Source organism: Rousettus aegyptiacus, unplaced genomic scaffold (assembly GCF_014176215.1).
Source record: "Rousettus aegyptiacus isolate mRouAeg1 unplaced genomic scaffold, mRouAeg1.p scaffold_m13_p_9, whole genome shotgun sequence".
NCBI lineage: Eukaryota > Metazoa > Chordata > Mammalia > Chiroptera > Pteropodidae > Rousettus > Rousettus aegyptiacus.
In genome coordinates, this window is record NW_023416312.1 from 76,396,802 (window position 1) to 76,413,595 (window position 16,794).

At 41.7% G+C, this 16,794-nt stretch overlaps 1 protein-coding gene across 9 annotated transcripts in view; it reads left to right on the forward strand.

Annotated features, from left to right (window-relative positions):
* Positions 1–2,238: 2,238 nt before the first annotated feature.
* GRIA3 (glutamate ionotropic receptor AMPA type subunit 3) overlaps positions 2,239–16,794 on the forward strand; it is a 346,637-nt gene continuing 332,081 nt past the window's right edge. For all 9 annotated transcript variants that reach the window (XR_004952901.1, XR_004952902.1, XR_004952903.1 and 6 more), the window contains exons 1-2: positions 2,239–2,554; positions 3,735–3,893. Coding sequence is in view for 6 of the 9 variants with exons in the window: in XM_016136089.2 (XP_015991575.1) it covers positions 2,446–2,554; positions 3,735–3,893 (268 nt within the window). In the remaining 3 variants the exon portion in view is untranslated. The remainder of the gene's footprint in view (positions 2,555–3,734; positions 3,894–16,794) is intronic.

Sequence of the window (16,794 nt, forward strand, 5' to 3'; positions counted from 1 at the left end):
GGCTACCTAAGTCTCCTTTTGCTCTAATGCTCCAATTACTTGCAAGTTCAGTCTCATATGACTCCCAGGTTTCTCTCTCACTCCTAGCCATGGACTAGAAAATGAAGACAAAAGATTTCCATGGGTGGTGAGGTAGGAAGAAATCTTGCATTATCAAATGGATAGAAAATTGAGAAAAGCTTAGAACTATTTTTCTGGTTGCCCAAGGATTTGGAAACTTTCCATTCCTGGTTCCAACCTATGTCATTCCAAATCCAAAGTTCTAGAATAATTGGTGTACCAATAGGTCCCCTGGGTCCTGCACCATGTGTACAAGTTTGCTCTATGCTGGCAGCAGGTTCATTTTCCAAGTAGACCAGGGGGAGAGAATATGAAAAGAATAGCTGGGGGTGGGGAGGGATAAAATCTGTCTCTTCCAGAGTAGTTAGGGTAGGAGTGAAAGACTGCACAATAAAGAGGCTACTTTTCCTCTCACCACTGGAGAAAGGGGCTAGGGAGGGGAGTCTATAGCCCAAGAGGTTCATCCACAAGATGTTATGGAGAGTACCACTCCACAAGAGATCCAGTTGCACTGCCTGACTTCGAAGATTCCTTCCTCCCCTAGAGGGGAAAGTGAAAGAAGAGTAGGGGAGAAATTGATAGTCTCTGAGGTCACCTGTCAGGACCTAGGTTGCTATGTCCAGAGGCAACAACAAAAGAACAAGGCAGTTAAGGACAGTTTCTTCCAACCTTAACTTTAAATCCCCACCCTATCCCAGCTCATTCCATCTTTCTCCTTTGTAGGTGGGACTGAGCGTCCTTTTTGTTAACCTTTTAGTTATCACCTCCAGGCACATACTTTCCTACGTCCTCCAAAGTAATCAGCCTTACACTGCCCATCACTGCCCCCTTCCCCCCCCCCCTCACGCTTGGCTTTGCACTTGGGAAGGTGAGGTACCCGCCTCCCGGAGCTGTGGGTTTGGAGAGTGGTTGGTTCACTCGCCCTCGGATCTCTGCTGTAAAACTGATCAGCAGGGGCCGGGCATGCGCAGCATCTTCGGGCGCATTGTGATGGGAACTGCTTCTCCGAGTCTTCACAAAGACTCCTGAGTAACCACTAACAGCCCCTCCAACACCCACCTTCCTTAAGACAGACAAATGCAGAGACAATGCAGCTTTTCTTTCTTCCTTCCTTTCTTCCTCCCTCCCTCCCTACCTCTCTCCCTCCCTTCCTTCCTCCCTCCTTCCCTCTTCTTTCTTTCTTTCTTTTTTAGAGGGTCAGTTGCAGCCTGAAAGGCTGGTCCACGTGAGGACTAGTGTATTTCTATCGATCCCATCTCCCATGTTGACAAATGCCAGCGCCGAGGCTTTGCAGTCCGGGACTGCAGCTTGCAGTAGAGCTAAACTGTGTGCGGCTTTAATTCCACGTCAGATCAACTTTGATCGATATACACCACCCCCCCTACTGGCCCAATTGGAAGAGCCCAATTCTCAGGCGCTGAGCTTCTTCGCTCCCCACCCCCTTTAGACCCACCATCTTCTGGAAAAGAAAAGTCTAGGATTTTCTTTATAATCTCAATCTCTGTCTTTCTCTCTGTCTCTATCTCTCTGTTTCTCTCTGTCTATCTCTGTCTCTGTCTCGCTGTCTCTCTCTCTCTCTGTCTGTCTCTCCCCCCGCCCTCGTTTTTCGGTATTTTGTCTTTTTTCTGTGTTTTAGGTTATTCTCGCGCGCGCGCGCGCGCGCGCGCGGAGAGAGATCACTTTGGTGAACCCAGCTAGCAACCAGTGAACCCGCCTTCTAGATTGGTGTGAAGAGTGAGGTGGGGGGCAAGGAGAGAGTGTGAGAGGGCCTGGGAGCGAGAGGGGAAGGGAGAGGGGATAGAGAGAGAGAAAAAAGGAGGAGGAGGAGGAGGAGGAGGAGGAGGAGGAGGAGGAGGAGGAGAGAGAAGAAGAAGAAGAAGAAGAAGAAGAAGAAGAAAGAAGAAGAAAGAAGAAGAAGAAGAAGAAGAAGAAGAAGAAGAAGAAGAAGAAGAAGAAAGAAGAAGAAAGAAGAAGAAGAAGAAGAAGAAGAAGGAGGAGGAGAAAGAGGAGGAGGAGGAGAGGGGAGGGGAAGAGGAGAAGGGAGGGGAAGGGAGGACAGGGGAGGGGAGGGGAGAGGGGAGGAGAGAGGAGAGGAGAGGAGAGAGGAGGAGAGGAGAGCGGAGAGGAGAGGAGAGGAAAGGAGAGAAGAGAGGAGAGGAGAGGAGAGAGAGGAGAGGAGAGCGGAGAGGAGAGGAGAGGAGAGGAGAGGAGAGGAGAGGAGAGGAGAGGAGAGAGGAAGGAGGAGGAGTGTAGGGTGGAAAGGAAGAGTGAGCAATAGCAAGTTGAAGGGAGGGGGTGTAAGAGCTGGTGAATTCTTTTTCTGTTATTATTTTGACGACTCCCGAGTTGCGCCCATGCTCTTGTCAGCTTCGTCTTAGGCTTAGCATGACCAGGCAGAAGAAAATGGGGCAAAGCTTGCTCCAGGCGGTCTTCCTTTTAGTCCTGGGGCTTTTGGGTCGTTCTCACGGAGGATTCCCCAACACCATCAGTATAGGTAAGCGCGAGCGAGCCACCCTGTCAGTCCGGACTTTCCTGCATCTGAGACCACTGCCCTAATGTGATTACTGCGGCCACTGTTTCCTGTCCTGCATGACCTGGGGAGGGGATTGGGATCGGAGACCGGGCAGGAATCGCGGGGATTTGAGCTCCAGAAAGCTGGCGAGTCTGGGGAGCATCGGGCACAAGAGAGGGGTATGTGGGAGTGGACTGCAGGTTTTCCGAGATGAGGGGAGAAGAGGAGGCATGCAGGAGGCTGGGAGGCTGCAAAGGTGCCAGGAGTCGCGGCTTTTCCGCTTGCTGTTCTGGACTTTGCCATGGCGTGCGTGCGGCCACTGGAAGTTGTCCCGGGGTGATGCGGTCTGGCCCCGCCAGGGCGCGTAACCTGGCCTGAGGCGCCTGGTCTCGCGTCTGTTTTCTGCAGACAGGCCAGTTTTGGAGGAGGTGGAAGTCCACTCTGGATTCCTTAGACTCCGGCAGCAACCAAGGGCAGGGTGGGTGGCGGATGAAGTAGGAGGTGGGGGTGAGACAAGCCGCTGAGCCAGGAAGCCGCGAAGTCACGCAGACCACGAATTCATGAATTGCTGCTGTGTCTGTCTGGGGCCCGGCTCCAGGGCTCTGGGAGGAGTTCTCTCAGCGTCTGTCTGTGTTTACAAGTCAAGAAGTTAGAATTGCTGCCATTACTAAACCAAACCCCTGTATTGTCTTGGTGGAGACGGAGGTGGCTATGGGGAACAAGATGGGGGCAACAGGGAGAATAAAATCGTTTTTCTTCCCAACCTTTCCCTTTGCGCCAGCAAAAGATGAACCAGCTTGCGGAAGTGTGTGTGTGTGTGTGTGTGTGTGTGTGTGTGTGTGTGTGTTGGGGGGGGGCATTGGAGAGGAAGCTACTGTCTAAGATCCAAGTCACACACTTGGATCCATCATCCTACCCCAAAGCAACCCTCTCTTCCCTCTTTCTCCTTTCTCCCCTTCTCTCTAGCCTCTCATCCTCCTCTTCAGCCTAGAGGAAAACCAGGTTGGGCCAAAATTGGCCAAAATTTGAGTTCACAAGAGTCTTAAAAGACTTACAGGTTGAAAATCATTCATAATTACACCCCGTACCATCTTCAGTGCTCCCCAATTTCTAACCTGTCCTGGGGGGACACAAGCCAAATCTTGGTTCCCTTTGCTTTTAGGTGGACTTTTCATGAGAAACACGGTGCAGGAGCACAGCGCTTTCCGCTTTGCCGTGCAGTTATACAACACCAACCAGAACACCACCGAGAAGCCCTTCCATTTAAATTACCACGTAGATCACTTGGATTCCTCCAATAGTTTTTCTGTGACTAATGCTTGTAAGTAGATCTGCTTTTCCTCCCATTGGGACCTTGGGGACCTCATTTGCATTTTGTTTGTGGGACTTGGGGTTTGCTGGGGAGGGGTGATTGCCTCAGTATACATTATAGGGGCTCTAGTCAGTCCAAGTTTCATGCTGCATAAATCAACTCCAGAGGATCCTACTGATGGAGGGACTTTAGGCAGTGCACAAAACTCTGTCCTGAATAATGTTTGATGGAAAAGTTTCATTTTCCTCTATGCTAAACTGTCATTCCCTCCTCCACATATTTTTTTTTTCTGAAAGAAAGGAAAGAAAAAATAGCATGGTTGCTCAGGGAAATTTCTTCAGATGGGATTAAAAAAAGAAGCTTCTTGATTGAGTCAATTCAGGATGTACATTATTTGACTGTTAAAGCTAGCGCCTGGCTGTAGAAATGAGCTGAATTTGACTATTGCCTAATAGATAGGAGCCAAATATGAGAAATTCTACAAACAGGTGACCTTGAAGGACAGATAAGGCAGGGTTTTCTGGCCTCCTTGAGGAATATCACCTTTCTTATGAAGAGTGCTCTGATAAGATTACAAACTGATTACAAGTGATGAAAGCTGGCAAACTGAAGGAGAGAAAGAAGACAGTGCCCATGTGACTATTTGGAAAGCTGCTTCTGTTTTCCCTAGTGTTTTTCACACCCTCATTGTTAAGGACAACATAGTTCTTAAAGCAAAAGATGAGAGAGGCTTGCAGTAGGAAAACTGAATATCAAAAAGGAGGAATTTCATCAGCCCCAAAGCCATTTCTGAAATATCTAGTTGTGTCCAGGTGATTGTTCCTCTGGAAAGGGGACATTTTAAGAAGTAAAACCACAGGAATCCAAATGATAGTGTGTTGGACACAGGTTTTTCTTGAGTGGAATGTTTTGTGGAAAAGACTGATAATTCTTCATCTAAGCTCGTTTCACTCAAAGTTTTCACAACAATGATGCTGATAATGGTGTAAATATGTTTTGTTTTTATGGCTGGTATAGTGTGGAATTTTTGTTTTCTGATTTTCATTCAAGGTAGAAATTATATTTATGTTCAGTTGCGTGAAACTTTACATATGACTTTCTTCATATTCTTCTACTTCAAAGGATATGTGATTTACAAAAACTGTTGAAAGTGTCTCCAAGGGCATAGGTTCCTTGGATTTGAGGACTTAGGTCAAGGGGATGAGGATGAAGTGCTTTGCAAGAAATGTGATGGCTATCAGCTTTAAGAAAATTTTTGCTAAAGGTACAAATCCTTCTATAAACATGTTCTAAGATACTCTGTATTTGACATTCTTTGGCTTTCTGACATTGACAAAAATAGGAACTTATTAATTCCAGCTAAGTGTGAAAGTTACAAAATGTCTGTCTATAGTCTGCATCTTATTTTGGTAATCCCAGCCTGTCCCTATTGCATTTACAACACACAGCTGACTCTTAATCCTGCAGCAGTGTGATCTTGTCAAGAGGCTGAAGCTCAAATGCAGCTTCCTAAAATCAATTAGAATAGATTTAAAACCAAAAAAGTGAAACTAACATTATTTATTATTATTAATAACAAATAATATTTCAACTCACTTTAGAGTCTTTCCTCTAATGAGGACTGGAATAAGAGTGCTGATTGACTTCTCAGAAATGATTGATTTCCAAGGTTTTTAGTTCTGATTTTTATGGTCAAATCAGGTTGACACCTGCTAGCTCAGGGCCATTGGAACTCTACTCAAAGAGCAATCAGGAAATTATCATTGGTATGTGAAAAGCTCAGGTTTGAGAACGGCCAGTAAGTCATCCATTTGATGTTGAGTTGCATTAATGCCTTACTTCTCAGGGCGATAAAGGAACACATATAAGGAAAATAGATTGATCACCCCCCCACACACACACAAACACACTTCCTAAATCTACAGCACTTCCACTAGCAAGCTTACAAGGCTGGGTGGGTTATGGTTGGTTTGGGGCTTAAAAGTGTGGGATAAGAGGTGTGCAACAAGAAAGACAAAACAAAAAGGTGACCTTGCCCTTAGTTATGCCAAATGCATACATATGCACATACTAATACTCACAGGAGAAATATCCAGAAACTAGTGATGTACATTCAGCTGCCTGTTGCACTCTCTGACTTTACAGCTCAGAAGACAGAGGAGAAAAGCTGTCATCTTCTTTGGTCCCCCAAACAGTCCTCTCTTATTGAATGGGGGGCAGATCTTAAAGCTGTCTGTGAGCAACTGCTGCCTAGAAGATTGGTAGGAGAAAGATGACTAGTCTAACCACAGTTTAATAGTCTCTGAATGCAGAATATAATCATTTAACAGGGCCAGACAAGCCCTGGATGTGTATCTCATTTCTCCTTCAGTCCTTGCTATTTTTCTTATGGAAGTGAAGATCACATATTTCAGATGTCAGCATACAATACTAGTTCAGTACTAGAGCAGCCGGGTGATGCTAGATTCCATTCTTCCAATTGATTACACTATCCTGCAAAGAAAAGACCCCTGGATCCTCTGACTTGCTCCTCCTGGAGACTTACGGAGAATTTGAGAAAACCCCTGATAAGTCTAAATCTGGTCATCCACCTCTCCTGTCTGGTTCAGTGTGAAATATGATGGCAGCAAAAATTAGAGAAACTTTTCCCTGTTCCCTTTGGAATTCCTAGTTTCAGTTTCCCCTAACACTAAAATTGATTTCTTCTCATGATCTTTCCTACACCCTCAATTCTGAGGTAGGCACACACTTTTGAGGGCATAGTTATGCAGGTAAACAAATATCCAAAGAACAAACAAAGGGCAATGTCTTCAGTGTTTCCCTGATCTCTGCTCTCCCTCTGTATTTCCTCCCACAATGTATTCAGAAGGTTTCCTTGCAATGAATCCCAGGCATCAGTTATTTAAATACTCTTATTCATCAGCAACCACTTTTTTGTTGCACAGTCCTCAAGAGGTTTGCTTAAGACAGACTCCAACTTCATTCTGTCTCAAGAGGCCAATAAAAACCTCGCTGTCTTTGAAAGGTAGTTCATTTGGGATCTTAGCTCAGAGGTGAATTGAAGTTTATCAGAGGCTCAGCTGATTTGGAGCACATGTTCCCATTTCATAGGGATTAACTGAGTTTGCTGCCTCTCTTTTCAACTTAGCTAGATAACCCCAGAAAGAAGGATGGTATAAATATTATGATTTCAGGATACACACACTCATACACACATAATCAGTATATATGAAAAGAGTTGTACATACATTTTAGGTTACGTGTCTGTTCTTTAAAAACAGATTTGATCATCCTAGGGCTTTGGAAGATGTGGAAACACCAAGAGACTGCTGGGTCCTATTGGTGTGGCTTTGCTGCCCTGATTCCTTGGAAAATACTTCCAATTCCCTTGAAATCCCCTCCTGTGTCTTGCTGCTGTGCACTTGTAGTGCACTCCACACTACATCGCCCAAGCCTCTGCAGTGTCAGCTCATTAGCACACAGATCTCATATTCCCTCTCCGCACTGTCATTGCAAAAATTGCTGTTGTACACCTTTATAGCCAACAAATGTGTTCATGGATTACGCACTGTTTGCAAGAAGCAAGGAAAACGCAAATGTAACCTTAAAGGTTATTCACCACGGAATTGTGCTCTAAATGCATTGGCTTAAATAAAAATCTTTTGATGGAGACACAAGTAATGGTGGGACTGAGAGTGGGACTTAGGAGTGAAGGTTCTAATGGAGCCCCAGGCAAAATCTCTTACTGGCTAAATCTAACTTATCAGCTGCAAATTTTTATCACATTAAATTTTTTTTTTCTGAGTCATTTGATATATACCTGCTGAAAGCACGCTCCTTTTATAACTAAGCACATTTTGCTACCAGTGTACTTAGCTGAGACAGGTTTCTGTCTCTTGCCCATAGAGTCACAATCTAATTATCTAATTATTCTAATTGCCAGGTTCCATTTAACTGTTTAGGCCATTTGGGAAGGAACTGTCTCCCCTGATACTATTCTCTGCTCTTTGGTGGGTTTTTATTTGTTTTCATGTTTGTCCTTTTCCTGTAATATTTGGAACCAGGGTAAAGACGAGCTATATTACAGCTCCTACCCTCAAACAGATCTTAGCATACTAATCAAGTCAACTGTTTCAGCTCCACCTCCCACCCCCTACTTCTCCATCTTCGTGCCCTTGATACCCTCCCTCTGTCCTCTGTCTGCTGACCAGTCTTCAATAAGCTCGCTGGATTAGCTCACTTCTCACCCCCTCTGGCCAGTGGGCTTACTCCACTGAAGCACGAAGAAGAGGTCACCTTAGTGGTGCTAATCAAAGATTTAAGTCACCATCTCAAGGGGTTTATTATGTTTTTTTTTAATTGATTTCTATATGCAGAGGAGGGAGAAAGGTGATGCTGTTCATTTGGGACATAAAAATAGGTGGTAATCAGCAGGCTGTAAAGGTGAGCTTCCAGCAAAGTGTATTACCTCCCTTAAAAGGTAGCTTCCTGTTGATCTTCTACGGAGGATAGGGGAGACAGGAAGAGTTCGAGGGGAAGAAACGAAGACAACTATTTTGTTTTCTATCTATGCTTACTGCAGAATGAGCCACATTTCTTTTCTGTCTCAGCAATTTTAACTTTTTTTCCTTAAAATTAAACTAGTTTTCCACATTTACTACTTCTGCCTCCATCAGAGGTTGTTTTCTTACTGCTGAATTTCTCTCCCTACCCCCAAGATTGAATGAGAATTATAGGAGCTGGTTGAGATTTTTATTATATGTTTTTGGTCCTTAATATATTTGGTTCTATAATATATTCATTATTATGGATAGTCAGAGGTGATTGGCTGGCTTCATTTTAACAGATCAAAAAAATAAATGAAGCTGCCTAGGCATCATTATTAGTCTTCCTTTGTGGATAAGAGATTTGCCATTTTTATACAATTGGTTAAAGGATTAAAAGGAAGCATAAATTTTAAGAGAGGGCCAGAATCTTAGAAGATAGAATTTATAACTTTGGAAGAAGGGAATAACATGCTTATTTAGATAATTTAACTTTAAACTTCTCAGATTGAGACTGCAAATGTATTTGAAGGGACTTTAATAAACTTTCTGTCTTCTTTGAAGCTCAGGAAAATTATCTGCATATTTTACCAGGTTTATTTTTTTTTAAAAATCAAACTTTAACTTTCTTCTTTTGGCTTTGATACTTTGGGTCCAATTTGATGAAATGTCCACAGGAGGGTGCAATTAAAACCCTGGGTGGGGGCTATAGGTATTCTTCAGTAGGAGTTTGGGAATTGTGCAGACACAAAAGGAACTTCCTCCCTCTTCGAGAAATGTCTGGGCCCCAGGCGAAGAACTAAAAATAGCTTCTACCTATGTGTGGGATGAGCCTTGAGCTAAGGCAGCAGCCCCAAAAGGGTCAATACTTTGCAAAAGGTTAATATAGACAGATTGTCCTCCTCACACTTCTGCCTCTTCTTTCCTTGCCATTATTTTCCCCTCCTGCTTTCTTTGCCCAGCTGATGCCTTTTTGCTAGTCTCTGACTGGCCCCTGATTCTGGCATCCCATCTACAATAAGTTTATCTAGGGATGGTTTTCTGCTCTGGACTTTTCTAGACCTAATTCTCTTTTCCATCCAAATATCTCTGTTCTTGATCCATCCTCCTCAGGGCCTGCACTCTACTTCAAGGGTAATAATTTTTTTTTATCTAATATAGGAATCTAGCTAAAAGTGGCTGATAAGGGAGTTAATATTTCTAACAGGGAAGCATTTCCTGTAGAGGCCACGATGCCTCAATTTCAAGGAAAGATACTCAGATGGGGATGTTTCTGGACATGATGCTAGGAATGGCTGTTCACTCTACCCAAACCAAAAATCAGCTGGCTCTGGTCATAGAATATTACTACAAGCCAAAGTAAAAAGCTTCCTGCACATTGTTGGTTTGGTATAAGTGTAACCACGGCATAGGGTAGGTGCAGCTTCACCATGTTAACCTTATAAGCCTTTGGGGTAATTTGGGTAGCAGTCAAAGTTCAAAAGATTTATTTTCTTAAGGATCTAAATATATACAGCTTTTTGTATGTCAATCATACATCAATATAGTGGTTTTTAAAAAGCATAAACTTTTACATATATTATAAAACAACAACAACAGTCTGTTGTAGAGTCTGAAGGTGCCTATGCGAGCATTGGCAAGAGATGCACTGGCCTGAAAAGTTGGTCAGAGAAGGAGAGAGAGGTTGTAGGGAAACTGCATCTCAGACTGAATTTCCTTTCCTTGGGATAGCATGTGCCAGACAGTCATTGTGAGGGGAGAAATATTACTTTCCAAGATATCTGAGCCGAGGACCGCTCCAGGGAATTCGTTAAAAGTTTACCCAGTGTCATTTGAGGACTGAAAAATGGCAACTTATTACCCCAAATATTGCCCCCCATCAGTCTTTCATTATTCTGAAATTCTATGAATTTATTTATTTGTGTTGCCACACTGAAGGCCTATACTAAAATGAAGGCATGATATTTAGAAGGAAATGAGTTAAATCCTTATCAGCTGCTAATATTTCCGCCAGAATTCTTGCCTCATATTACCACCAGTTACCTTGCAGGATTCTCAAAGGAGGCTTTGCAAGACAGGTGAGTGACCCAGAACAAGCCACTTGCCCAAGAAGTGGGGCACCAAATGGAAGATGGGCATTCAGAGGGCACTGGGAGACTCTTGAAGATAAGGAATAGCCCCTCAAATACATTTCACCTATTTTGCAACAGTTGACCTTCATGGATAAATTCCAGTAGTTTATTCACTAAGATTTTAGTTGTATTTGACTCTTCGAGTCACAGCCTTCTAATGGTAATGGTTTTGTTGCCTCTTCCTCACATGGTTATCTGCTACAATCAATTATCTCAGCCTCTGGATTCCCCACAATTTTCTTGGGATATTTTCAGAGGTAAAATCAGTTTGTGATGGAGGGATGGTGAGGATTTTTTAACCTTTTAAAAAAATGTTTCAATCAAAAATAGTCCCCTTTCATTTATCCATGATCGGATCATCTATCTACCTTGCCAATTATTCATTACAACCAGGACCCTCATCCTTGCAGCTTACCAAAAAGGGATCAGACTCCCAGCAATGGATGAAACAGAAAGGGATCAAGAGCCTAGCCCACAGAGGTATAATTGAGTGGATGTGGGTGTAGGTCTCTGTGTTGGTGAGCACCTTTATAAATCTAAGGTAGAAAAGACATTGACAATCACATCCAGTCATAACCTGTTACAGATTCTCAAATATTCCCATATCTCATTACTATCTCTAAAGCTAATTGTTAATTTAAAACAGTGTTTCTTGAATTGCACTACTTGCATCAGAATCACCGGAGATGTTTATTAAACATATGATTCCTAGGTCACATTCCATATGTATTAAATCAAAAAATATAAGGATAGGTCTTTTTAACAAGCTCTATGAAGTGACTCTAGTGCACACTCAATTTGAGAATTTTTAGTTTGATAAACCTTGGTACCGCAAACAGAGATATATGGATTCAGACTGACTATTTATTGATCAGCCACTAAGCACTAAGCATTGTACCGGATACTTTCACATACGTTACTTTTATAAGATGTTGTTGGCCCACATAAGCATTAGTGAATTTGGCTCTCAGGTTGGAAATCCAAGACTTGAAAGAAATGAGACCAATCTCAAGTCACAGACTTGGAGGTAAACAAAGCAAAAATGCTCTTTGAGATGGTAATTAGAAACAAAATTATTTTCATTTTGGCAGTGCTTTTTCCTTTCTTTGCTTGTTAGCTAATGATTGGTCCTTAGCCATGCTATACACTAGATGTCATGGCAAATGCCAACTCATTTGTTAAAAGTAGATGTATCACAATCAGTCTATATAGAATTTATTGTGCTATCTTTGCTATTAACAAATCTAAAACTAGGGTTAAGATAATAATAACAATAACTACCATTCATTGAAACATACCACATGGAAGAAATTGCACTAAACATTTTACATGCCTTATCTCATGGAATCATCACAACATTGCTAGAAAGGAGGCACTCTCATCCTCATTTATAGAAAGAATCAGAGGTGGTTCAAAATATATCTAAGCAACTAGCTCAAGGTCACACAGCTGGCTAATTAGTGAAGTCAGGATTCTACCTGAGATCTTCCTGCCTATAGAGCCTGGACTCACTTTCTACTGGGATTGAAATATCAAATGAATACAGGTGTTAGGTGAATCACATAAGTGTGGAAATTGGTCCAAGTATGGAGTGGGAGGGCTTGTGGCAATCTGAAGAATCCATGACCTTACCCAAAGACTTTGAAATTCAATTTTTTAAAACCACTGTGGGACAAAATCTTATCTACAACAGGACTTGGGCTGGTGGGAGTTGGAAAGTGCAAGTTTCTGACCTCTAAACCACACTATCAAACCTCTTTCGTGCAACTAAGTTACTAGGTGAGGAAATCTCAATTAACCAGTAGTTATAATTACTGGGAACAACAGAGAGAAATGCTCTTCTTAGTAAAAATGCTTTTTTGACTTTCTCAGTGTGCCATCAAGGCACCTCAATATGACAGAACCTTCTCTCCTTTGTGCACATACTTATGGTCCTACATACATACACTGCGTATCCGGTGGCCTTTCATGGTTGAATGCCAACTCAACGCTAACCAGCCTTCCCCCAGGCAATGCTGAGGCCTATAGCAAGTTCAGAATGCTGGCACAGGGTCATTAATGAGTGCTTGGTAGGTCAGAAGAGGTAATTCTAAGGCATGGTATCGTGTAAACTGCTTAGATTCTGGAATATGCAAATCCCAGGCCCACAGCTAGGAGGCTGTTGGGTCAAGTAAGTCTCTGCCATCATTCATCCAGGGTAGAAGACTCCCATACACCTCATGAAAGAGGCTCACCAACTTTAGAGTTGTCTGGAGTTGTAAACTGACCTAAGCCAATTTGGTCATTCACGATCATGGTATATTTTGTTGGATATCAGTAGCCTGCTATAGTTAGAGTGAAGGCTATAGGTCTTCTACCCATTACCTCATTACAAGGTATAAAAGTAAGCCTCAAACAAAATTCTGTTTCTCATTAAAATAATGGCAAGCAGTCATAAAAATAATATTGGACAGCCTGTTCTATAGGCTTAGTCAAGTCCAGCTCCCCCTTTTTTTCAGGTGCTCTAACATCACCTTGCATGAAGGTATACATGAGACAGACAAAACAATATTCCAGTGTCAGGATGTAGCTAACCAAGAATCTTTATTTGTAGCTGCCTACAGAACTATTTACAAATAAAGCATAGAATATCATTTCTAAGGGATAACACTGCAGATATTGTTAGACCCTTATATCTTTCTGCCTCTTTGGAAATACCTCTACCATATTTCTAGGCAATCCACATATGTTGATTGATTTCACCAATGAGAAATTTAATGTTAATTAACAAAACCCCTGGTGTTCATTAGAGATAAAGATACCTGAAGTGCTTATAGAATCACTCCTTGATTAGAATTTTTAACTGCTAGCTAACCACTTTTACTAATGTATTTCCCAATGAAGGTAACTGACTTCCCCCCAGGTTATAGATTCAGACTAAATAACCCACATATATACCACACAATTTATGTTGAAGTCTTATAAAGTAAATTACATAAAATATAACATTTGAGATATCATGTTTCTTATGGCCTTAGGAAGCAGTAAAACCTGTAAGGGGATTAGAAGTATAGTGGGATAAGCAACAGAGCAGGAATTAGGAAATGTAGGCTCTGCTACCAACTTCCTAGATGACCTTGGACAAGTCACTTTGTTCTCAGGTTCTAGTTTTTATTATTTATAAAATAAGGAGGTTATTCTGGATGATCTCTGAAGAGGCTTCCATTTTTAAAATCTTATCATTAACTCTTGACTAATTCCTACTACATCCTCCTCTAGTAACAGTCTTACTTTATTTCTTACTGAGGAAAGATAATCCAAAATGAAGCCTCTCAATTTCTTCTTCTACATCTAGAAATTTCTCTTCATGTTCATCTATTCTCTGCCTGTACAAGACTATGCTAAAAATATTGAGTCCTTGAAACCAGTGGAAAGTGCTTCTAGGCAGTTGTGGCTTATTCTCGCTCGCATCTCAACTCTTCCGCTTAGTAGGTGTGAGACCTTAGGGCAAGTTACTTAACTTTATTGTGCCTCAAATTTCTCAGTCATAAGGTAGGGATCATAATAATCCTTACCTCATAAAGTCATTGAGAGTTTTAAATGAGATAATTCACAAACCCACATAAAGTACTTAGATTAGTGCCTGGCACATATTGAATATTATTACTATCAACATAATCATTTGTTTAAAATCCTTTGAACTTTTTGTTTTAAAAACAGAAACCTAGTTAAGTTAAAAAGTAAAATCTCTTGTCATTTTAGAGATGAGATTTCCTTCCTGAACAGCTGCTCTCTGAGCCTTTCTACAGTTCTCAGGTCTTCCCTAAACCCAAGATAACTTTTTCTGCCAAGAAAGCCAACACGACACCTCTTCAGATCACCAGCCCACCACCACCCTGACATCCTACACCTCTCACTCATGCATACAAATTTGCCCACCCAGTTTGCTTCTTGAGCAATAGCTACTCAGATACTCTATGGTCAAAGAACTCAGACATGTTTTTCTATATAATCTAAGGACTGCAGGTTCAAGGGAAGACCTAGAGTTTTATTTAGCAAGTAAACTGTCTTATCTCTAATTTCATCTGCTTCTAATCACAATATGAGTCATCATTTCTGTTCCTCTGTGGCAATCCATTATCTAAACAGTATACAAGTAGTTCCCCTTAACCATCCAAAAAGCCCAGGAGGCATCTACATGTCTTATGGTTCATTCAGAGGAAAATACTTGGGCCAACCACCTGGGACAGCCAAGGCCCTAGAGCTTCTCTTATATAGGAGGCTGCCACTGAGAGACACAGGAAAAACAGCAAGGAAGTGCTAAAGTCTCCCCTGGAGGAAGCCTCTTCATTTCCTTGGGCACTGCAGGGCCATTAGTGGGTAAGATTTCTCCATAGGTCCTGGAGTCAAGAGCCAAGAAACTGAAGAGAGAGGCACTCCATACTGCCCATTCTTCTCTAGAGCAGGCACTGCCTTGGCACATACACATTACATACATCTTCCCTTGGTTCTTCTCACTTCTTGGTGACACTTAGCATACAATGATCCTTTAATTTCTTGCCATCCAGATGATGACAGCTCAACAGAGACACTTCTGACACATCTTGGAGTGTAGTCATCCCTTTGCCTATTCCAACAGTTCTAGATCTACTTTGTGCAAGAGTTACTAAGAGTGTCCTTTGACCTCCTGGTTCCAACTCTCACTGTCCCTAGTTCTTCCTTCTACTGCCTATAGATCTATAGAACATGAGAAAAAAACAATGAAGAAAGTTGAGATTTCCCTAGGTAAAGAGAACTGGAGCTGCTCAGCTTTTTTATACTCTCACTCTTAGCCCTTAGGTTTTGTACCTAACTCTCTGGAAGAAGGAGTTGCTGTTGACCCTTGCATATAGAAGACTGTTTCTTCTACTTAGTTCAGGAGCAACCACAGGGCAAAGAATGGCTCAAAACTGAACTGCCTGCATTTGAATCTTGGCTCTTTTTCTTACTAGTTATGTAACTTGGGGAAAATTACTCAATTTTTTAAGCTTCAGTTCTCTCATCTGTGAAATGAAGGCAAATATAATAGTAACTACCTTATAAAGTTGCTGTGAAGATTAAATGAGATAATCCATGTAAAATATTTACTAGGATGCCTGGCACATAGTAAATGCTCAGTAAATGTTAGCTATTACAATAAACAGAGTACTGGCATGGTTGGTAAGTAGAGGAGAGGAATAGAATAAGTCAAAACCAAACTGTAAAACAGAATCTTCCCATCTCTGGTCATCCCTAAAACTTTCTAAACTAATTTGTACCCTCTATAAATCTGTAGCCCAAACAAGGCAAAATGGGGTTTTCTTTGAGTATACTCACAATGCTGCTTTCAGCATAAGAGATTTGCTTTGGAGCAAGCAAAGGAGAAAGAAAAAAATTGACTTAATGCCCCAAAAATCCAGGGCATACATACTATTAGGTTTAATCATGCCATTATTGAGTGAAAATTGTCTAGAAGGACATGATGTTTTCTGACTTTTTTGTATCTGAACTAGATATGTTTTGGATAAAGCAGCATGGATAACCTTGGCACTTGCCAGCTGACTTGAAGGAAAGAACAACCTTTCTTCAGATATAAAGTCTATTTTAATGTGGTTGAAAGAGAGAGTGGAAAAGTGGATTTTGAAATCTTCACTTAGATGTGGAAAAATATGGTGCCAGTTAAGCTCTCCCAGTCATGATTTTTTTGTTATTTTAATTAAGGGTGATGTGTGGATGGAAGTTTAGAACATATCAGTTTGAATGGATGAATTTTCTTCTTTTGATGTTGCTTGCCTAAATCAGACTAAAAATAACAAAGGACGGAGATTTGGAAAAGGTTAAAAGAGATATTGCTAATGTGATTTTTCAGCATTTCAGTCTCCATTTCTCTCCAGAGTAAAGGTTAACTAGCCGATTTCACAAGCCTAAACTCACTAGAAAAAAATCTTGCTGAGGACTACTATATGATGCAGTCTTTTTTCTACCTTCTCTTCCTTTGTATTCTGGAGCTGATTTATCAGCATGCTATCTCCAGCAAGCCCAAACCTGGGTGATGACCAAAAGCAAAATTTTCTCTTTATATCTCAGAGTGCCCTTACTCCACTTGCATAACCTCTTCTTCTCATTTCCTATTCAAGACCACTGCCATGTTGTCTCATGGAATCACTGATTTTTTCCTCCCAGATGAGGAAACTGAGAAACAGAGAGGCTAAGTGACTTGCTCAGGGTCACAGAGCT